The 23,449-nt window shown below is 42.3% G+C and overlaps 2 protein-coding genes and 1 long non-coding RNA gene across 8 annotated transcripts in view; 2 read left to right on the forward strand and 1 right to left on the reverse strand.

Annotated features, from left to right (window-relative positions):
- osbpl6 (oxysterol binding protein-like 6) overlaps positions 1-9,915 on the forward strand; it is a 61,919-nt gene extending 52,004 nt beyond the window's left edge. For all 6 annotated transcript variants that reach the window (XM_024414186.2, XM_024414191.2, XM_024414190.2 and 3 more), the window contains 11 exons: positions 298-429; positions 1,395-1,482; positions 1,898-2,151; positions 2,964-3,101; positions 4,328-4,391; positions 4,490-4,568; positions 5,253-5,397; positions 5,626-5,770; positions 6,010-6,136; positions 6,497-6,619; positions 6,847-9,915. In XM_024414186.2, the coding sequence (XP_024269954.1) occupies positions 298-429; positions 1,395-1,482; positions 1,898-2,151; positions 2,964-3,101; positions 4,328-4,391; positions 4,490-4,568; positions 5,253-5,397; positions 5,626-5,770; positions 6,010-6,136; positions 6,497-6,619; positions 6,847-6,955 (1,404 nt within the window). In that variant the 3' untranslated portion in view covers positions 6,956-9,915. The remainder of the gene's footprint in view (positions 1-297; positions 430-1,394; positions 1,483-1,897; positions 2,152-2,963; positions 3,102-4,327; positions 4,392-4,489; positions 4,569-5,252; positions 5,398-5,625; positions 5,771-6,009; positions 6,137-6,496; positions 6,620-6,846) is intronic.
- A 390-nt stretch (positions 9,916-10,305) lies between these two features.
- Positions 10,306-15,334, reverse strand: LOC112245961 (interferon-inducible double-stranded RNA-dependent protein kinase activator A homolog). The gene is made up of 8 exons (XM_024414192.2): positions 15,129-15,334; positions 14,663-14,838; positions 14,423-14,504; positions 14,230-14,305; positions 12,729-12,846; positions 12,474-12,568; positions 12,213-12,375; positions 10,306-12,096 (listed from the first exon to the last, which is right to left on the reverse strand). Exons 1-8 carry the CDS (start codon positions 15,185-15,187, stop codon positions 11,939-11,941), a joined length of 927 nt encoding a protein of 308 aa, XP_024269960.1. The 5' UTR covers positions 15,188-15,334; the 3' UTR covers positions 10,306-11,938.
- A 3,101-nt stretch (positions 15,335-18,435) lies between these two features.
- Positions 18,436-22,393, forward strand: LOC112245959. The gene is made up of 2 exons (XR_002952838.1): positions 18,436-18,839; positions 21,899-22,393. It is a non-coding gene; the product is annotated as an uncharacterized LOC112245959 (long non-coding RNA).
- Positions 22,394-23,449: the final 1,056 nt, after the last annotated feature.

The following is a 23,449-nucleotide window of genomic DNA, read 5'->3' on the forward strand; positions in this document are numbered from 1 at the left end:
TGGAAAACATTGTGGAATCTCTGCTTACTGCATTTGCCAATTACACTATTGATTCCTGTCCTTAAAGAAGGATGGTGCTTCCAGTATATCTTGGCAGGTGAGCTTACTGATCATTAAGTTATGCTGACCCTGACGTCAAGGTAAATGGGAAAATGACTAATCAGAAATCATTGTGACCTCAGTCCTTTCAGAAATATAGGATGAATAAAGACCCCCGTTACACATTGCCGTTCTGTCATTTCCCTCTCCCAATTAACTTGAAATAAGTTAGTTGTGTTTCACTGTGTTTTCTTGCAGGCTGGTGAGCAGATGGGAATCCCTCTGACACAACAGACGTCCAATGAGAGCAGGCTGTCCATGTCCGAGTCTGTGTCCGAGTTCTTCGACGCCCAGGAAGTGCTTCTGTCTGCCAGCTCGTCGGAGAACGAGGTGAGAGTGGGGGCGTTGGGAGGGGGGATGGCAGCAGGACCACGGGGAGCAGATTGAAGACGAAGGGGGAGGGTGAAAACATGTCAAAGAGCTGGGAGCTCAGATAAAGCATGGCCGATGGCCGAGTGGAGCTGGAGTTCGTCAGCGATTCACGAGAAGAGTGTGAGGGACAGAGATAACACAACGGAAAGTCAAACAAAGCCACACTGGAGGGGGGCTCTCCAGTCTCCATTCTATTATCCTGCTGCTTAAATCCTTCAACTGGGTCCAGTCATGTCCTAAAGCGCGGCAGCATTTCTCATGCCACCGTCCCCTGTGATTTCCCACCTCCAGGTTTTCAATGATAAGCCCTTCTTTATGGATTTGACATGGTTCATCCTCTAGACTGATGGTTTGTGTCCGTTCCTAAGCCACAAAGATGGCCTTTCTCACTCACTGCCATGAATACCAAGCCCCAGTCAATATGGCCTCATAAAAGCCAGCAGGACTGGCTTGCTGCTCCCCAGGTATGCAAACCCAGTGCTGCTAGCTAGAGTCGCACTGAAGGATTACTCACCAAGGATATCCCATCACTAGTCTAAGGCCAAATCGTCTGCCTCAGGTGCCAGGCCCTATTCAAACCAGCAGAATGCTGTTGGCCAAAAAAGCTCTTCCAGCAGCTGACTGTACTGCAATAGAGGCCATTACTGCCAGCCACAATCTGCTGTTCTCTGGCACCGTCAATGAGTTCATTGTATGTTACTATATATAAAGTGCATGGAAATGCTGCAGTGTCTCATCTTTTGATTACTGCAGAGCGAGAGAGAGAAAGCCAGCACTGACTGCAGTTTGCTAGCCACTGGCAAACTGTAGTGTGTGTGTCCGTGTCACTCTCTGTGTGTGTGTGTGTGTGTGTTATTGACTAGGCTCTCTGGGTGTGTGTACTGTACTGACTCAGTGGCTCTTTTGTCCCCCGCTCCCTCTAGGCCTCAGACGATGAGTCATACGTCAGCGATGTGAGCGATAACATTTCAGAGGACAATGCCAGCGTGACCGATAACGTCTCCAGACAAAGTAGGTCCCCCCTCTGTGGCGGCCTCTCCTTCCATTAGAGCAGGGGGGCTAATGTAATAGAGGTGGTGGTGAACCCCCTGCCCCCACCACCACCTCCCCTCTCTCCCACTGCGATGGCCAGGTCATTTATCAGTGAGGCAGGGATTGACCTTGCAGGGCTCACAGTGTGCCAAGAGCAGCACTCAGGGTTTATGAAAGCTGTCAGGGGAAAGTGAAGCAGGGCCTCCCTCTCCTCTGCACAGGCACTCTATCTTCTATTCTAGCCATTCATCCTTTGACTATGTTTCAGTCATGAACTACCTGTGGCTATTATGAAATGCAAGGACTAGGATTTGACGACGCCTGGTTCAGACGGTCGTGAGTCCTCCGGGATGCTTCGTGACAGTATTGTACTTTCCTATTTTTTTTTTTTCAGTGCTGAACGGAGACCTGGCTGGAAGTGCCTTCCGTAACGGGCGGCGCCCGTCCCTCCCCGCCCCCTCGCCGGACTGCAGCAACATCAACCTGTGGAACATCCTGAGGAACAACATAGGGAAGGACCTGTCCAAGGTGTCCATGCCCGTGGAACTCAACGAGCCCCTCAACACCCTGCAGCACATGTGTGAGGAGCTGGAGTACACTGAGCTATTGGACAGAGCTGCCGATACGGAGGACCCCTACGAACGCATGGTACGGCCCCAAACACCCACCCCTCTGAGTACCAACGCGTGGTACAACTGAAATGCTCACCCCTCTGAGAACCAGTGCATGGTACGGCCCAAATGCTCTCCTCTCTGAGTCCTAGAACTGTATGGATGCACTTAGAAAAGCCACAAGTATAACTCTGCATTCTCTACCACCACAAGGTATGACCTAATCTTACATTACTGGAACTCTTAGTGATGATGTGACCCACTAAACCAGCTAACAGACCCCAGAAGACATACCAGAGAGGCTCATTAGATGACGGAAAACCTCTTTGGGTTAAGATGGGAGTTCATCAGCACAAGCAACTATATACATTCCCGGTCTCTACCATCACTAGCCCATACTGGGTGAGTCCAGTACATGGCATGTGCGCTGGCGCTGGCGTGGCGTTGGCAGTGCCATGCCCAAAGTAAACAGTCTGAACAACAGCCCTGGCCTCTTCCAGAGACATCACGCTCCGCTGCAGCTGTCGACCTTGTTCAATCTCACATCTGTCATTCTCCTGTCTTTGTTACCATAACAGGACGGTGTGTGAATACTAACGTTACACTTGCAAGACAAGTATGACAATAATGATATTTTACTGGGAGGTTGTAAACCAGTATGTACCAGGGGTTTAAATGGCATTTAGATCATTTATTCATGTATTATTTTATGCACAAATGATTCGTTCGTAACTTTTATCAAACAAAGAGAACTTCTGTTTCAGTGTAACGCCACTGGCAGTATTGATGGAAAGCGGTGTGTATGTTTATGTTGTTAGCGTTCATTGTGTTGCCGTTTCTCTGCTACAGGCCATTATGGCAGCGTTCGTCATCTCAGGATACTCCTCCACGTACTACAGAGCGGGAAGCAAGCCATTCAACCCTTTACTGGGAGAGACGTATGAATGTATCCGTGAGGACAAGGGCATGTGTTTTATCGCTGAGCAGGTAGGTACTCGGAACACATTCATTACAGAGTTGTATCAAGCGCCTCAGTAGTAGATATGATCTATTTTAACCTTTTACATAATGTGTCGGTAATCTTGTCTAGCTTTTTATTATTTTTATTTTTTTATCTATTGCGTACTGTAAACCCTACTGCACACCCTACTGTACACCCTACTGTACACCCTACTGTACGGCCTACTTATTGAGAAGAAAAAAAAATATATATATATATATATATATATAATATTGGGTTGTACCCCCTTTTGCCATCAGATCAGCCTCAATTCATGGGGGCATGGACTCTACAAGTTGTCGAAAGCGTTCCACAGGGATGCTGGCCCATGTTGACTCCAATGCTTCCCAAAGTTGTATCAAGTTAGCTGCGTGTCCTTAAGGTGGTGGACCATTCTTGATACACAAAGGAAAGTGTTGAGTGTGAAAAACCCAGCAGCGTTGCAGTTCTTGACACAAACCAGTGCGCCTGGTACCTACTACCAGACCCAGTTCAAAGGCAGTTAAATGTTTTGTCTTGCCCACTCACCCTCTGAATGGCACACATACACAATCCATGTATCAATTGTCTCAAGGCTTAAAAATCCTTCTTTAACCTGTCTCCTCCCCTTCATCTACACTGGTTGAAGTGGATTTAACAAGTGACATCAACAAGGGATCCTAGCTTTCACCTGGATTCACATGGTCAGTCTATGGCATGGAAAGAGCAGGTGTTCTTAATGTTTTGTACACTTAGTTTAAATATTTGTTTTAACCCCCCCACACTAGAAAGACAAGACGGGTTGCCTCCCACAATGTTCCCTAGGTCTGGGTTTTCCAAGACTAGGTCAAATGTGCCAGTTCTCTCATGTACTGGAGTCTGTAAGATCAATTTAATAGGAACATGAGATGCAGTATTGTATTGCACTGTGCTGCAGACTGACAGACCTGTCAGGTTTGGTGGCTTTCGACGTGCTTAAACAAAGACTGTCCCCCCCAGTCGGCTAACAGTGCCTTTAAAGGTATGATGGTAACTCTATTTTTTTCCCCGTGGTCTGACTGAACCTAGTCTGCACTTAGCCTAAGTGCTGGTGTCAGCTGTTACCAGGTACCCAGTCTGCATGATAGTCACAATATAAGGACTCACCTTCTTGTATCTTGACCTAAAATAAATTCCTCTACGAGGCAACAATCTGCCACTGATAAGATGTGTGACGTTTGATTATCTCTTGAAGGTGAGCCACCATCCACCAATCTCAGCTTGTCACGCTGATTCCAACAAGTTCACCTTCTGGCAAGGTAGGTTATCTGTTGAATTACAGTGTCACACACGTTGTGCACTTCCTCAATGGGGTCATTGTTTCCTTTTTTTCTAATTCTGCCAATTTTCTTCTCAGATGTCAGATGGAAAAACAAATTCTGGGGGAAATCCATGGAAATCCTCCCCATTGGAACAGTCAATGTTATGCTACCAAGGTAATCCATCTTTGGCCCTATTCTTCAGCTAAACACACACACACACACACACACACACACACACACACACACACACACACACAGTCCCTCTCTGTTTAACATCCTTTAGATGTTCCTTTGGGATGGACCTTCTGGCGGGCCAAACTAAATGTCTCCGCGGGCCCAGTTTGGTCGCCACTGTCATTCGCTATAGGAGCCACCTAAATAACTCCATAACAGTGGCCTTACCTACTTAGAGCCATCAGGCCTCTGCCAGCCTCCCCTTGCCACAGCCATCACTTCACCCTGTGGAGTGGGCTCTATGCTGGGTCCTAGGAAGCTTTAAGGACCTACTGTACTCCCTACTGAAGTTCCCCTGACTGGGTTAGGGAGGAGTGAGATGGGCTGTGCTCTATCCTGTGAGAAATGAATCAGAAAGGCAGAGGAGCAGGAAGGGGGTGGGGGGGTGCTGCTGAATAAGCACATAGATTATAGGAGATTGCAAGCGTCTCTGCCTCGACCGAAAATGAGATTGCACAGGTACCCACAAGCCCCCGCTGTTTTGTTCATGAGACTTGTGATTATGTGGCCCTGTAAGCATCTCAAAGACACAGACCGACTTAATAGCTATCCTTGTCTGTGATTACTGTAGATATCCTGAGAGTGTTTCAAGCTTTTCATGCTAATCGCTATTGTGCCGTTCAGCTTTGGGGACCACTATGAGTGGAACAAGGTCACCACCTGCGTGCACAACATCCTAAGCGGCAGAAGGTGGATCGAACACTACGGGGAGATCACCATTAGGAACACCAAAAGCAGTGCCTGTATCTGCAAACTCACTTTCGTCAAGGTAAGACGTCGGTGAACTCAGCTGTGGATATGACCAGTACAAACACTATGATGGCCAAAGACAATTATGTGCTGAGAAACGACCATCCCTGTGAAAGCGTTTATCCCATTACCATGGCTGTCTCTTTTATTTGGAATTGTAATTCTTGTCTACTTGTTACCTTTCAGGTGGGGGATGAATGCTATTTATCTTGCGGTCACAATGTTACTGTTACCATTTTATTTGCAGGGAAATTACTGGAGTTCTAATGTCAATGAGGTTCAAGGGATCGTGATGGACCAAGAGGGGAAGGTAGTGCATCGGCTGTTCGGAAAATGGCATGAGGGCCTTTACTGTGGAGTCCCGCCCTCTGCCAAATGCATCTGGAGGACAGGTAACCACGTTAATCATACTGTTGCTAAACAGAATGCTTTGAACTGCTTTTTAAAAAAAAATTGGATATCTCCTTTCATTAAGAAGATAACAGCATTATATTAGAACATATGCTACTAGTACATGAGACCATAATATGGGAGCAAAGAAAGTGTTGACAATGGTGTCAATAGTCCAGACAATTCAACAACAACAAAAAGGACTTGAAACGGATTCTTGATTCTTGTGTTCTTCCCTCAGGCTCCATGCCCACCGATTACGAGCTGTATTATGGCTTCACCAGGTTTGCCATTGAGCTCAATGAGCTTTGCCCTGAGATGCAAGATCTGCTACCACCCACAGATGCCCGCTTCAGACCCGATCAGAGGTAGAGTCAAGACAGCCGTCACACTTCCAGCTACTGTGAAGGTTGTTGTAAATGCCTAGATGGTATGAGAAATGCACTGTGTGCTACTGCTGCCACCTGCTGAGAGAACGTGGTACAGTAGCATTATCGTGCAGATCTGACTGTACTGGACGAGTGAACCATTGCAGCTTTACTCTACATTTTCAGAATTGATTTGTGAAGCTATAAAAAGGGCTTAAAAATGAGTTTTGAAATCAGAAGTAAGACATCGGTCAAACAGTATTTGTACGGGTAAATATGTCGATAAGCTTTGTGTATTTCTCTGCTGATTGAGACTTGACAGTGTATGTGAGTCATAGTGATGTTGTTTCTCTACATTAGGCACCTGGAGGAGGGCAATGTGGAAATGGCTGCCTCAGAGAAGCAGCGTATCGAAGACCTGCAACGCACCAGAAGGAAGTGGCAAGAGGAGAATGACATAAAGCACGAGCCACGCTTCTTCAAGTAAGTACAGAGGCTAGAGGGTCATTTAACAGTGACGTAAAGTATAAGCCAAGCTAGCTTAATGGGGGAAGAACGAGGGGTAGATTGGGGAATGGATGCCCAAGATTGACAGCAATACATTCTGGCTGTTCCTCCTACACTTGTGTGGCCGAGTTGTCGTTATCCATTCCACTCATGACATTTAACTCCCTGACGATTTCATTGATTGCCCGTCTCTTTACTCCCAGGAAAGTGGTTGATGCCAATCATAGGGAGCGCTGGGTCACTAACAACACCTACTGGGAGCTTCGCAAATCCCCCGGCTTCATCAACATGGAAAACCCTAATCTATGGTAGCATATGGATCGCTATACAGACCATATCATCACCGCTGACAGAGGCTTTTTCCTATGCACAATACGGTTTTCAAATGAACCTCTCATTGACAAGATGACAGTGTGGAAGAATACGAAAGACTTCAGAGCTGAGCGATGAGTTGGACCATCCGTCACCCTGTTTGGCACTGCAGCCAACCAGTCACCCATCCAAGTATCCTCTTGGACCCCCCATTGAGCTTGCTGCAGAGGCTGGGTTGTCAGGGCAACAATCTTACCACGTAGATCTATCCTAAGCTGTTTTGACTTCAGAGGATGTCCTTGCCTTAAAAAGTCACCTCTCCCACACCACACATTTTAAAGCTTTTAGTGAAACCCACTTGAGTTCTGAAAGCAGTTTGATTTAGACTAGTGTTTGGATTAGGCTTTTGATTACCTATTACTGTATGTATCATGCATGTTTAGAGTGCAGCTTTCATTGGCATATGCTATATAGACTATAACAAAAATAAAATTGAAAAAAGTCTGATATTTTTGCAAAAATATCGTCAACTCATAGAATTTAGTGAAAATGTAACTATTATACAATATTGGCAAGATTGCTCTTATTTTTGGATCGGCCTTTTTGTATTAGTTGAATCTGTATCATAGCTGTATTCTCTCTTGGGACACATTTTTGTTTTTGTCACTGGTATTGGACGTTGCTGTATCCTGAGAGGTTTCCTCAGCAACTCCAAAAGACAAACCCCTTGAGCGGAGACTTTTAGTCCCAGTTTGCCTGGAAGAGGAGCATCATTACAAACCCAACTGCTGATGCGTAAGCACTGACCTGAGAAACAACTTCCTTTTTGACCCTTCATGTCACTCACCACAACTGTTATTGCAAACCACATGTATAGACTTTACTTCTTCCCCTTATACAGCTCACATTCAAACTAGTTTTAATAGTTTAAGTTAAAAAATACAAGTTTTAAAAAGTCATTATAAATATAATTGTAATGTTCTTTAATTTCCTGTACTACAATTTCTGTGTTTTTTGCTGTTTGCAGTTTAGCCTGTAGTATAACTGAAAGGACATGTGTAATATTAACACTCAGGACGTCTCATGATGATCTGAAGAGATTCCTACCCAGAACGGTTGGCCTTGTGCCATAACCTTCTGAGGAATCAATTTAAAACCTGGTCACTTATCTGGATACATGGTTACACGAATCATCTTTGATTCTGTCCATATATAGTGAGGGAGCCAGTGGGCTCGTCAAATGTATTTCTGTTTCACTCAAGTCCGGTCTCGCGTTACTTTCCCGACCAAGCCACTAACTGAAATGTCATAGTGAAAGTGGAGTCCTCCTGTGGCAGTATAGAGGTCAATGTGTCCTCTACTGGGAACCACATGACTCATGACCATTCGACCGTCACAACTACACCAGACTGACTACCCCCACTTATACAATTAGTGTTTTATGAAACACTAGAGCCACCTACTGTCAGTTCTTTGAAAACACTTTACATGAATTCATATGTATGTGGAAATCTGTTATGTAGAGGCCAAGGGCTTGAGTAAGTCAAACAACTTTTATTACGTTGTTTTAGAATGTTCAGAACTTTCTGCTTTTGCAAATGGCAGAATGTGGATGTTAAAGCCAAAGACCAACATTTTAATAAATAAAAATAAACTTGTTCAAGTTCTGTGGTTTTAATTAGGTAGTTACGACACAGCTAATGCTATTATATTTGAATATCCTTTAAACATGTGTCCAGTTCCTAGAGAGTTTATCCTTTACACCAATACAATTGAAACAGTTTAGATCTTTTACTGCCAAACATTTCAGCTTTAATGTATATTTGATGTTCCCCTCCCTCTGTCACTGTGTGTTGAAGTCAATACACAATGGTTACATTTGTTACATTACCACAGAATCTGTAGTGAACAACATTTTTACATTGGGATTATATTTATTTGTTCTTTGAATTGTTTTGTCCAGAATGAAGCCTGAAATCGAAACAGAAAAAGTGTTTTTATGTTAGAAATATGTAGAATTTAAATGTTCAATTGTAAAGAAAACTATTATTTTGTGTGCACTATCCTGTGCAGTACTGCAGATTAGATCCCAAAAATTATAGATATGTATTCAGAAATCAATTGTCAGTGTCAATTCCACTTTCTGTGCCTTAATACATTTTAATTAATGCCTCTCGCACAATACTGATAAGAAACCCCATACAAGCCAGATAAGAAAACCATTTAAAATCCAATAAACTACTTTCCCCACAGAGTATTATGTACTAAATCACGACGGTCAGGGAATGAAAAGGTTCTGAATGTGTTACATTCCACCAAGGAGGGAATGTAGTCGTCTGAGATCTTGTTAAGAGGGAGAGAGAATGGGAGACTGTGGTCACACTCAATTGACATTACCCAGAAATAATCTAGAAATTCCTTATTTTCTGTGCAGTCACCCCCACTCATTTGTGATCACTGTTATTGGCAGTGCACTACATGTAAACAGCGGAATATTCCTATCTCTTTTGGATTAGACTTATGCAAAGGCTACACCATCCACTCTAACACCAGTACTTTGTTCATAAGGACATTTGAGGATAATGTACTTTGTAAAGTTTTAGTTCTAGATTAATACATTGTTTTCAGAGAGACCAGGAAAAAATAAGAGACTTGTTTCCTCAGAGTAGAACAGCTAGACCTGAGTAATTCATCAGTTACAATGTTTATATCTGCATGTTTAAATGACATAGCCTGCCAATGAATGTTGCAAATGCCTTACGAAATATTTTATTTTCTCAATTGGGCTTTTTCTTTTGAATTTTGGACTGACTTGTACCACTACGCACTGTGTCAGCTGAATTCTATCTATTTTCTAATGGGTACCTTCTAAAGTGCAATTGTCAAAGTACATATCTTTCCATGACCACTGTACACTGCTGCTACATAGTGCTTGTTCTAATAAAAATACATAAAACTCAGTGGCGTCTGTGACACAAACTGCGTATCACTGTTTACCAAATCCAGCCATGCATTAGGTATAGTAGTGTCATGGTAAGTATCTAAGTGTATTAACACCATCGTACTCCTGCACAGTAGATGGCAGTAAAGGCCTGTGTGGGCCTTTGCCAGTGAATCAAAGACAAGTGAAGGAATTCTTGCACCGGGCTGAGATAATATTTTGGGACTCCCTTGGCTATTTAGTTGTTTTTCCTGTCAGCTCTGCCGCTACCATGTTGACCCAGACCAAGAGACTAGAGGACTGAATTATTACCATCTCCCCTGCAATCATGTTTATATAGGTCATTCTACAGCACTGGTTTAAAATGGGGGGGGGGGGTGTCAAAGGTCAAATAAATGTAGGATGAGGCCAATGTCAGGTAGATTTATTTAACATGTCTGTCACACTTCACATGTAATAAATATGTATTAATATGGTCAGGTACACAGCACGCGCTTGGGATGAGTCCGCCAAAACATCGAGACGATTTACAATACATCTTGATAAAAGGAAACGAAAATGTGATTAAACCGCCCAGTCTCGGCTCTGTGACAGTAACTCAGGACAGGGTGGAATTCGGATGTAAAAATACTCCGTAATCGGCAGAAAACATTTCGCAAGACTCGGTGTGAAGGCCGACACAAACTCAAAATCTTCAAAACACACACAGCAGCATGACTTTCATATACAGCTGACATAACTAGGCTAGCTACAACATTACAGGCAGACTGAGCAAGATGACGTCACCATACACAACAGGGCAACTACCTGCTTAGTCATCAACATCAAAGCTACCAAGATTGCAATTATTGGCTCTTGCTCATTTGTAGCATGAAGAGACGATAATGGCAGTCTTGGTCTTGAAGTCTAAGTCAGGAGTTGTCCAGATGTTTCCGAGAATGCCATCTTGCTACCGTTAACTTAAAAAAGATACATTTTACAAAAAGAAATGTGTTCATAATAAAGACATGTGGTTTTATATCCAGCACAATTTCACCTAAACAAGCTAAATGTAACTTTCTAGTTGAGCAGATGTTTAATGATAATTGTTGGGAGATAAAGTCACTGTAAACAAAAACCTGCTTAATATTAGTGTTCTTTGTAAATACATGTGGTGGTAGTCGAAAAACACCAGTCCTTCTCCCTATGACTGAATAAAACCGAATACAAAAAACAAAAACAGTAATATGGTCTTAAACCAACCAAAGCTCAAAACCTTTACTCTAAAATCAAAAAGTGATAATGGACTCTTTTTTTTTAATGAGCCGATTGGAAAATAGGGGTTAATATTGCTATGGAAAATTATTTCCGTCATATAATTGAATCTTGGCAGAGAGAAATAACCAATTAAATAAAGCAGAGATCGTTTAGAAGATCAAACCAAATACAAAATGTGAAATTAATGTATTGTGAATGTATTGTGTTTGTTCCTACATAGTTTATCCAATAGGCCCTCAATCGGCTTCATTATTTTGGGAACCTATAACATTACGTTAAATTCAACCAGTTTCCATCACTAATTTTGTTCAGTGCAATACAGTTTTAAATTGTGTATCATTCGATAAATGATTGGGATAAATTGGAGACTATTTTCGATATGTCGACATTTTGGCAGCAAAGCCGTTCCAAGACTAGTGTCCATTCTATTCCCTTGTCCTTGTTTTTCTACTGTACATAACCCCCATGGGATTAGATTAGTTTTTTTGCGCTGATCTTCTCAAAGTAACTTCAATATCTGACAGAAACCATAGGTGATGAACAGTGTTGACTGTCACTGTTATAAAAACAACAACTGGAATGTTTTGTCTGAATCGCATGATTCCTATTGATACTGCCTTCAATATCCACCAATTTCATACGGAGTAAACACAGGTAAAGAGTGAAAACATAATGGTAGATGGAAGATAGCTACACGTTTCAGTCGTGATTAAATGTTTTTTTTCCTCCTCAATTTCTTAAATATGTTCTGCAGGTGAAACAGTTGTGACGTTTACTAGGGTCGTTCATTTGATAGAAGCCATGATCTTGATGTACTGAAGTGCGCTGTGTGCGGCGTCATTGTGTGCGTTGCCGCAGGAGATGCCCGTGCCGTGGCATACGGTGACAGGTGAGGTGGACAGCTCTGCCAGGCACTGGTACTGCCCGTTCACAGTCAGCTCATCTATCAAACACATCAAACACACTCTACAATACACTTGGAATATGCCCCCGTTGAGCTATTCTTGAAAACACAAAGTTAACATCTATGATCAGCAAAAGGAAGAAATAGCTCCTTACCAATGTCAAAGTATGTGACTTCGAAGCCTTGCTCATTGGACAGCTCCAGCATCATCTGGATATAGTCGGTGTTGGGAATGCTGAGTGGGTTCCTTCTCAGGAGAGACATCTTCTCTGCAGAGGAGTTACGCAAGTTCTCCAGACGGACACTGGGCTTCGGGGTCTGGAAAGAGTTGGTCAAAGCTCACTCATTACATTCATTCTACACGCCCTAAATATGTTTTACCAAGGAGGCCAAATGAGAGGAAACATTCAACATACCCATGTGATTTCAGGACAGCCAGACAGATTCTGAAGTTTAGCCACCATCTTCTCCGCAGCTGCCTTTTTGGCCACCTTCTTGGAATTTCCCATTGCTATCGGATACACGTGGATGACATACTTATAATTGACAACTGAACACTTTGCATTTGAAAGAACATAAGCATTGTGTTTTTGCATTGGTAAAGTATTTAAACACTTTCTACTTTTAAAATGATAAAGCATTCAGAAAGAACAACCGTGGAGCCACCATACCCGTCTCTGTCAGTGACTCCATTCTGCAGGTAACAGTGAACTCTCTCTTGTGAGGTGGGCCCGCCTCCATGAGAACAGTGTATTCAGGGAGGCGCCATCCCCGCTGCAGTGCCAGCTCCTTTTGGGAGGAATCCATAGGAAACATACACTACATGACCAAAAGTATGTGGACAACTGCTCGTCGAACATTTCATTCCAAAATCGTGGGCATTAATATGGAGTTGGTCCTCCCTTTGCTGCTATAACAGCCTCCACTCTTCTGGGAAGGCTTTCCACTAGATGTTGGAACATTGCTGCAGAGACTTGCTTCCATTCAGCCACAAGAGCATTAGTGGTCGAGCACTGATGTTGAGCGATTAGGCCTGGCTCACAGTCGGGGTTCCAATTTATCCCAAAGGTGTTTGATGGGGTTGAGGTCAGGGCTCTGTGCAGGCCAGTCAAGTTTTTCCACACCGATCTCGACAAACCATTTGTGTATGGACCTCACTTTGTGCACGGGGGCATTGTCACGATGAAACAGGAAAGGGCCTTCCTGAAACAGTTGCCAAAATGTTGGAAGCACATAATCATCTAGAATGTCATTGTATGCTGTAGTGTTAAGATCCGTAACAGCCCCAGACCATTATTCCTCCTCCACCAAACTTTACAGTTGGCACTGTAAATTGGGGCAGGTAGCATTCTCCTGGCATCCGCCAAACCCAGATTTGTCAGTCAGACTGCCAGATGGTGAAGTGTGATTCATCACTCCAGAGAATGTGTTTCCACTGCTCCAGAGTCCAATGGCAGTGAGCAATACACCACTCCAGCCGACGCTTGGCACTGCGCATGGTGAACTCAGGCTTGTGAGTGGCTGTTCGGCCATGGAAATTCATTTCATGAAGCTCCCAGTGAACAGTTTTTCTGCTGATGTTGCTTCCAGAGGCAGTTTGCAACCGAGGACAGACAATTTTAACACGCTACCCACTTTAGCACTTGGCGGTCCCATTCTGTGAGCTTGTGAAGCCTATCACTTCGCAGCTGAACCTCTGTTTCTCCTAGATGTGTCCACTTCACAATAACAGCACTTACATTTGACCTTTGCAGCTCTCGCTTGGCAGAAATTTGACGAACTGACTTGTTGAAAAGGTGGCATCCTATGAAGGTGCCACGTTGAATGTCCCTGAGCTTTTTAGTAAGGCCATTCTACTGCAAATGTATCCCTATGGAGATTGCATGGCTGTGTGCTTGATTTTATACACCTGTCAGCAACGGATGGCTGAAACAGCTAAATCCACAAATTTGAAGGGATGTCCACATACTTTTGTATATATAGTGTACATATTAGGAAAGACATGAAAACAACTCATCGATTCATAATCATATGGACTTTTCTCATGTCACCTTGAAGATGCTCAATGCCAACATAAATGTGTTACTATGATTACAGCCCTGCAACAGTACACCGCCCTATTGTTTCACAAAAACACAATCTAAGGTCATTGAAGGAAAATAACAAAGACACCTGCAGAATCCCCACTGAGTTGGGTTGATCGTTGGGCTCTGCTGGGATGCCGTTACTCTCCGTCTTTATGTGAAGGCTGTAGGAGGGCATATCAGACGTAAGAAGTTAATAATGAGGTTACCTGACTAGAATGGTTGCAAACGCAACTTGTTGTCATAAATGCTCATTTTAGAAATTGTACATGTTCACTCACGGTGTCCCAGCATCTATTTCCAGAAGGTTCAGGGCAGACTCAGCGGCCTGGTGTTTGGCAGCTTTTTTACTGGATCCTTGACCTGGGACATAACAGAATGATTACTCACGGTATCATAGAAAGTACTGAGGATGAGGTGAACATGGGGATATAACTTTGAAGACCATGTTGTTAATATCAATCCCCCATAATCCTCTAGCTAAATCGAGCCTAATTTACATACTTCACAAGATGGCTCACCTGTGCAGGACACATCGCCTATTGTCACGTTAAAGATGAAACTGGGTTGGTGTGCCTCCCCTTCAGCCTTTTCCATCACGTACACGGGAAGGTTACCAATTTTGGTTCCGTATTCATGCAGAATTTGTATTGGCGTTTTACCAGGGCACGGTGCCTGAGTTTGTTGAATACTCATGCTGCGTAGAAAGCATGATTAACAGTCATTAGTGTCACAGCATTTGATTCAATAGAGAAGTTTTTTTGTTGGTATTATTGACTGACAAATGATGGTACTGAATGAAGCCCTCATAATATGTTTTGCAAACATTTTGCTAGCCTGCTAAAGGGGTTAGTTATAAATATATTTGATAGTGAGAATATTGCTAACTAGCTAATTGGCTGGCTAGTTAACGAGCATCAAATGCTTGGATGGAAACAAATCGAATGTAACGTTGGCTAGCTAGAGCTAGCTAGTAGCATGACAGACCTCGTGTTGTTATTGTGCGTGGTCCTTATTAGTGTAGGTTGAAATCCGTCTTGAGACATGGCTAACGTTAGTAAACAATTTCGTGCGTAACGTTAATATATTGTACAAATGTAATTTATCTCCTGCAGAAACCGGCGAAATTAGCTGGATGGGGGGGGTTGCCGATTTGAATCAGCGTCTCGTCAGCAACATTAAACAAGTACCTTCGGGTTACGGAATTTCGGGAAATGTTCCAAATAAAAGTCCGTCACGTAATAGTATAAACGTGTCAATAACCTGTATTTATTCATGATATCTGATAAATAATTATCTACACATTAACAATTATTCATATTTGTTAATATTTAAGTGATATTTGCATTAAATATTGGTTTTAAAATATGTTCCAAGGTAAATAAATAAATGTGCCCAATGCGCAAATCATTGTATATGAAATACATATTGGCTTTCGCTTCGAACACACCGACAGTGGAATTGTATTTTGGTACACCAGAATTACATGCGTTTCTGATTAAACACTGTGTTTGCATTGCAGCATTGCTTTGTAGTGCGTTTGGTGTGGTGCATAAATTGGATGTGTCAAACTGTATGCTAGACGCCTGACCGAAATGGTAGCAGAAGGTGAATGTTGAACTTGTGTTGCATACATATCCAGATGATGCTGCATACTATTTTGCGCCACAACGCTGTCGGTGTTTGAAGCGTTTATAGAGCAAAAATTATTCTAGGTGCCGCAGTAAAAGTATTGTACGGGAATACTCAGTAGGGGCAGTAGAATGTATGTATGGTGTCATTTCATGGGGTTATGAATAATACGGGGTGTTGTTTGCCTTTTACTCCACTCCTGTAAGGGTAGGTAACAGCACATCCGCCATACTGATCCTCAACACGGGAGCCCCTCAGGGGTGCGTGCTCAGCCCCCCCTGTACTTCATGTTTACTCAAGACTGCATGACCAGGCACGACTCCCAACACCATCATTAAGCTTGCCGATGATACATCAGTGGTAGGCCTGATCACCGACAACGATGAGACAGCCTTTAGGGAGGAGGTCAGAGATGGTTATGGTCCAAACACACCAAAACAGACGTGAAGAGGGCACGACAAAGCCTATTCCCCCTCAGGAGACTGAAAAGATTTGGCGTGGGTTCTACAGCTGCACCACTGAGAGCATCCTGACTGGTTGCATCACTGCCTGGTATGGCAACTGCTCGGCCTCCGACCGCAAGACACTACAGAGGGTAGTGCATACGGTCCAGTACATCACTGGGGCCAAGCTTCCTGCCATCAAGGACCTCTACACCAGGCGTGTCAGATGACGGCCCTAAAAATTGTCAAAGACTCCAGCCACCCAAGTCATAGACTGTTCTCTCTACTGTATTCGGCGCATGTGACAAATAACATTTGATTTGATTTAAGATTTTGCTCTATAAAGTCTATATATTCCATATACAGTGATTTGCATTGTGGCCAATGTGATGGACGGAGTAAAAGACCAGCAACACTCCGTAAAAGTCCAACACTTCCCATGACCTAGCTTTTTGTTAAAACTCATCTGATTTGTATTCTAGGGACTATAGTGAGTAGACTGAACCCTGGTTTTATGGACACATGATCATTTTCTTTTCCTGTACGGTGCAATTTGTTTGTGCAATACAACAAAAATAATTTTCTTATACATTACATTTCAAAATTGCATCCTTGAACAATAGCACCAGTAAATAAACAAGAATCATACAATCAAAATAATGATTTATTTAAAAAAATGTTTTACTTATTACCTATTATGTTCTTGACATTCATTTACTTAAGCTCCACTGTATTTTATTTGTATTTATTTATTTTACCTTTATTTAACCAGGTAGGCAAGTTGAGAACAAGTTCTCATTTACAATTGCGACCTGGCCAAGATAAAGCTTAGCAGTTCGACAGATACAACGACACAGAGTTACACATGGAGTAAAACAAACATACAGTCAATAATACAGTATAAACAAGTCTATATACAATGTGAGCAAATGAAGTGAGAAGGGAGGTAAAGGCAAAAAAGGCCATGGTGGCAAAGTAAATACAATATAGCAAGTAAAACACTGGAATGGTAGTTTTGCAATGGAAGAATGTGCAAAGTAGAAATAAAAATAATGGGGTGCAAAGGAGCAAAATAAATAAATTAATTAAATACAGTTGGGAAAGAGGTAGTTGTTTGGGCTAAATTATAGGTGGGCTATGTACAGGTGCAGTAATCTGTGAGCTGCTCTGACAGTTGGTGCTTAAAGCTAGTGAGGGAGATAAGTGTTTCCAGTTTCAGAGATTTTTGTAGTTCATTCCAGTCATTGGCAGGAGAGGCGGCCAAAGAAAGAATTGGTTTTGGGGGTGACTAGAGAGATATACCTGCTGGAGCGTGTGCTACAGGTGGGAGATGCTATGGTGACCAGCGAGCTGAGATAAGGGGGGACTTTACCTAGCAGGGTCTTGTAGATGACATGGAGCCAGTGGGTTTGGCGACGAGTATGAAGCGAGGGCCAGCCAACGAGAGCGTACAGGTCGCAATGGTGGGTAGTATATGGGGCTTTGGTGACAAAACGGATTGCACTGTGATAGACTGCATCCGATTTGTTGAGTAGGGTATTGGAGGCTATTTTGTAAATGACATCGCCAAAGTCGAGGATTGGTAGGATGGTCAGTTTTACAAGGGTATGTTTGGCAGCATGAGTGAAGGATGCTTTGTTGCGAAATAGGAAGCCAATTCTAGATTTATCTTTGGATTGGAGTTGTTTGATATGGGTCTGGAAGGAGAGTTTACAGTCTAACCAGACACCTAAGTATTTGTAGTTGTCCACGTATTCTAAGTCAGAGCCGTCGAGAGTAGTGATGTTGGACAGGCGGGTAGGTGCAGGTAGCGATCGGTTGAAGAGCATACATTTAGTTTTACTTGTATTTAAGAGCAATTGGAGGCCACGGAAGGAGAGTTGTATGGCATTGAAGCTTGCCTGGAGGGTTGTTAACAATATAATATTATATTATAGTATAATCTTTATTGTATATAAAGTAGTAATTCTCTTTAGTTTAGATTTTTACAAAATGTCGTTATACAATGTTTAAAAAAAAATTCACATACTTTTGAAATTATGCACTGCAAAGCTGGGAGAAAAAAACTATTTTTCTTATCATACACGTTTTACCGCAAACTTTTATATTGAAGGCAAAAACCGGAAACCGGAAGTCTTAGTGTGGATAGGAACCAGCTAGTGTTGGGTCCTCCCATGACACTAATCCGATTTGATCATTTGACAATTGATCAACAACATCCGGTTCACCAGGTCAAATAAATATTATTTTCCGCAGTTGTTGTACATTTTGGTTTAGCACTACACAGCTGATTTAAATAATGAACTCATTATCAACCTTTGATTATTTGAATCAACTGTGTAGTGCTAGGTCAAAAAACAAAATGTGCAACCCTTAGGGTCCCCAGGACCGAATTTGGGAAATGCTGCTCCAAACCTAACCCCGTACCCTTCCCTTTAAAAAAACGTTGAAGTTTGAAACTGCAGTCGACTGTGGTATTTTGGACGCAGTATTTGTAGCATACTGCAGGTATACTGCAACCTTTTCTCGTAAGTGTTACCTTAACCGTTTGAAATGTCAACGTCATTGGGGTGACTTCAGCATTGGGACGTCCCACGGAACCCGTTTAGACGTCAGGAAATAGGTGAATACTGGCATCTACTGGTTTAATGAGGAGCGTTAGAAATGACATTTTCTAGCAAGAGAATTCAGCTTTCCCAACGTAATATGTCAAAGTGTTGTGATATGGAATCTACATGGAAAATACATTGGATTTGAAAAAACTGTTTGAACAAAACTTGTTTTAAGGGTGAAATGTCAACAGCATGATGTCATCATGGTAACCAAATTTCAACATAAACCTCTATGTTGAATTTGTACCTTTGAAACAAGGCCAGATCTTCAACCTTATATCCACTATCAGAAGAAAAAACAATAGGTTGGGCAGCACTATCCAACTGGAGAGTTGATCTATCTACAGCTACCATTTGGTCTCCTATCCAGGGTTTTAACCAAACCTAGCTATGATATTTGTCACTGAATATTGCCAATGATTGTTGACAGATCTCCACTTAAAAACTAAATAGATTCACTGTTGCTATCAAAGTCATTCCAAAAAGGTAGGTTTAACAGAGCAAATGAAATGGGACCATACTTTATCAGACATATATCATATATTGTTTCAATTCAACAAAATAAATAGACAATACAATAGGCCTAGGGTTTCAAGCTCTGGTTGTTGATATTTAGTGATATTGAATTGTGTTTGGTGGTCAACGCAAGGAGATGTATCTTCTGCCTGGAGAGTTACATCTGTGCCACCGACTTAGTCTGGCTTTAATTCCAGTTTGTCTTCAAATGAATGATTGACATGTTGGATTCACGTCTTCATCTCAAATAAAAAATCAAAGTTAAAGAATAGGACTAAGTCAAATAAAACTTCCTTTAAAGTGCATTTAAAGCTTGATTTGATTTAGTCGTGTCCTTTAACTTGGATTTTTGGTTGAGATGAAGACGTTAATCCAACATATCAATTATCAATTTGTCGACAAACTGGAATAAAGCCAGACTAAGTCAGTGGCACAGATCCAAACGATAGAAACATCTCCTTCAAATGTTGATATTTGGTTGTGTTGACAACCAAACATAATTCAGTAACTTTTGAAATACAATTTAAATACAATAAATAGCCTACAAACTTGTTGACAAGTCAACAATTGATATGTTGGATTAATGTCTCCAACTCTACCAAAAATAAAAGTAAAAAAATGTGATTAAGCCAGTGTCTCAGATGGAAATATCCAAGCAGTAGATACAGTGCATTCGGAAAGTTTTCAGACCACTTGACTTTTTCCACATTTTGTTACGTTACAGCCTTATTCTAAAATGGATTAAATTGTTCTACACACACACACAATAACCCATAATGATAAAGCAAAAACAGGCATTTTTGCAAATGTATTAAATGTATCACATTTACATAAGTATTCAGACCCTTTACTCAGTATTTGTTGAAGCACCTTTGGAAGCGATTACAGCCTCAAGTCTTCTTGGGTATGACACGACGAGCTTGGCACACCTGTATTTTGGGAGTTTCTCCCATTCTTCTCTGCAGATCCTCTCAAGCTCTGTCGGGTTGGATGGAGAGTGTCGCTGCACAGCTATTTTCGGGTTTCTCCAGAGATTTTTGATCGGGTTCAGTTCCGGGCTCTGGCTGGGCTACTCGAAGACATTCAGAGACTTCACCCAAATCCACTCCTGCATTGTCTTGGCTGTGTGCTTAGGGTCGTTGTCTTGATGGAAGGTGAACCGTCGCCCCAGTCTGAGGTCCTGAGCGCTCTGGAGAAGGTTTTCATCAAGGATCTCTCTGTACTTTGCTCCGTTCATCTTTCCCTCAATCCTGACTTGTCTCCCAGTCCTTGCCACTGCAAGGATTGGGAGACTGCCAAACAAGGACTGCCAAACATCCCCACAGCATGATGCTACCACCACCAGGCTTCACCATAGGAATGGTGCCAGATTTCCTCCAGACGTGACGCTTGGCATTCAGGTGCCTTTTGGCAAACTCCAAGCGGACTGTCATGTGCCTTTTACTGAGGAGTGGCTCCATCTGGCCACTCTACCATAAAGGGCTGATTGGTGGAGTGCTGCAGAGATGGTTGTCCTTCTGGAAGGTTCTCTCATCTCCACAGAAGAACCCGAACTCTGTCCGAGTGACCATCGGGTTCTTTGTCACCTCCCAGATCAAGGCCCTTCTCCCCCAATTGCTCAGTTTGGCCAGGCGGCCATCTTTAGGAAGAGTCTTGGTGGTTCCAAACTTCTTTTATTTAAGAATGATGGAGGCTACTGTGTTCTTGGGGACCTTCAATGCTACATAAATATTTTGGAACCCTTCCCCAAATCTGTGCCTCGTCAAAATCCTGTCTCAGAGCTCTGCGGACAATTCCCTCGACCTCATGGCTTGGTTTTTGCTCTGACATGCACTGTTAACTGTGGGATCTTATTTAGACAGGTATGTGCCTTTACAAATCATGTCCAATCAATTGAATTTACAGGTGGTCTCCAATCAAGTTGTAAAAACATCTCAAGGATGGTCAATGGAAACAGGATGCACCTGAGCTCAATTTCGAGTCTCATAAACAAAAGGTCTGAATGCGTATGTAAATAAGGTATTTCTGTTTTTTTATTTTAATACATTTGCAAACATTTTGAAAAACCTTTTGCTTTATCATTATGGGGTATTGTGTGTAGATTGATGAGGATTTTATTTCATCAATTTTTGAGTAAGCCTGTAATGTAACAAAATGTGGAAAAAGTCAACGGGTCTGAATACTTTCCTAATGTACTTGTACATCTTCTTTAAATGTTAATATTTGGTTGCAACAACCAAACACAATTCATTACTACTTTTGTAATATAGTAGATAGCCTAAAGTTAAGACTATTTGTAATATTAAACCTTAAAATGAGTAACACATCCATGGACATATTTTGAGGTTACTGTAGCTATTAATTTTTTTCTTATATAGTCATATAAAGCGTGCATGTTCAAGATAGCAAGAATAGGTTGTCGCAGGTCTGTGGAGATCTTCACAATTGCTGTAATAATCTGTGCAGAATCATGAACAACATTGATCAATTGCACCATGTACTTTTATTGTAATCTCTGTTTTACACCTTTTTCTCCCCAATATCCTATTGGTAGTTACCATCTTGTCCCATACAGACTCGGGAGAGGCAAAGTTCGAGAGCCATGCGTCCTTCAAAACATGGCCTTGTCGAGCCGCACTGCTCGCTTAACCCAGAAGCCCGCCACACCAATGTGTCAGAGGAAACACCATACAACTGGCAACCTGTCGTCAGCGTGCATGCACCCGGCCCGCCACTATGAGTCGCTAGAGCACGGTGGGACAAGGACATCCCATCCGGCCAAACGCACTTAACCCTGACGACAATGGGCCAATTGTGCGCCGCCTCATGGGTCTCCCGGTCGTGGCCTGCTGCGACACAGCCTGGGATCGATCCTGGGTCTGTGGTGACACCTCTAGCACTGAGATGCAGTGCCTTAGACCGCTGCACCACTCGGGAGGCCATGTACTTTTATTGTAATCTTAACTGTAATCCAGTTAATTTGGTTCTGCTATTCGATGAAGTAACACATTAATCTGTTTTATAAATAAACAAAATATCTGACATTGTATCCCATTTTTACTTTGCTGTGCTTTTTTTTTTGCTTTGAAAAATATACATATATTTCTGCATTGTTGGGAAGGGAACGTAAGAATTTCACTGTTAGTCTAAACATGTTGTTCATGAAGCATGTGACAAATACATTTTGATTTGATTTGCTTTTAAAAACATGTTTTATTTAAGAACAAATTCTTATTTTACAATGACGGCCTACCCCGGCCAAACCCTTCCCTATCCCGGACAACACTGGGCCTATTGTGTGCTGCCATATGGGACTCCCAATCACGGCCGGTTGTGATGCAGCCCGGGATCGAACCAGGGTCTGTAGTGACGCCTCTAGCACTGAGACCGCTGCGCCACTCGGGAGCCCTAAATGGTTGAAAGTGCAGGGATAGACATTTGGGTGACAACTAAACCAAAAATGAGACATTGTTTTTCCATTGGAATTTGGTTATGCATTTAGACGGTTGAAATCATAGTGATAAAATGGAAATGCAACTAACATTTGGCTGTCTGTTTGAGTGGGTGAATATAAGATGCAATCTCATTGATCAATGTTTCAACCAAATTTTACTCGGTTATCAATGAAATAACATGGTGTGCCCGGTGGGTTATTTATAAAAAAATATATATATACGGAGTCCTACAGTATCATTGTTTTAATTTAGTGTTGTTGTGCTGATTAAACAGGTTCATAGGATTTCTTTCAGGAGCGTCATGCGCCCCCAAAATTTGTTTGGATGGCAATGGCTGGGGGGTGGATAATTGTTGGAGAATTTTACATTTCTAACACTCCTGAAACACGTTTTTCTTGCAATCTAGAGCCATAATTATTATGCTTAATACTGTAAGTAAAAAATGTTGCATATCTAAGCATACCTCTAGCGCTGTCTGTATCCTCCTGACTGGTGGTTATTTTTTTAAAGGAACTAAATATGCTTCTCTACATCTCCTAAAATCTGTGTGAAAGATTGAAAGGGATGTGAGTCTTAAGGGTCTATCAGTGTACCAAAGGTGTACGTGTACGCACAGCAGTGTTCTAGAGTATTTGACCGTTGGCTTTCAT

This window comes from Oncorhynchus tshawytscha, linkage group LG03 (genome assembly GCF_018296145.1).
Source record: "Oncorhynchus tshawytscha isolate Ot180627B linkage group LG03, Otsh_v2.0, whole genome shotgun sequence".
Lineage (NCBI taxonomy): Eukaryota > Metazoa > Chordata > Actinopteri > Salmoniformes > Salmonidae > Oncorhynchus > Oncorhynchus tshawytscha.

Coding starts and splice junctions, on each gene's coding strand:
- LOC112245961 (XM_024414192.2), bottom strand. CDS start 15,187: ATGTCTCAAGACGGATTTCAACCTACACTAATAAGGACCACGCACAAT. Junction 14,505..14,662: donor AGGCGATGTGTCCTGCACAG/GTGAGCCATCTT, acceptor GTTATGTCCCAG/GTCAAGGATCCAGTAAAAAA. Junction 12,847..14,229: donor ACTCAGTGGGGATTCTGCAG/GTGTCTTTGTTA, acceptor TCCTCCCAAAAG/GAGCTGGCACTGCAGCGGGG.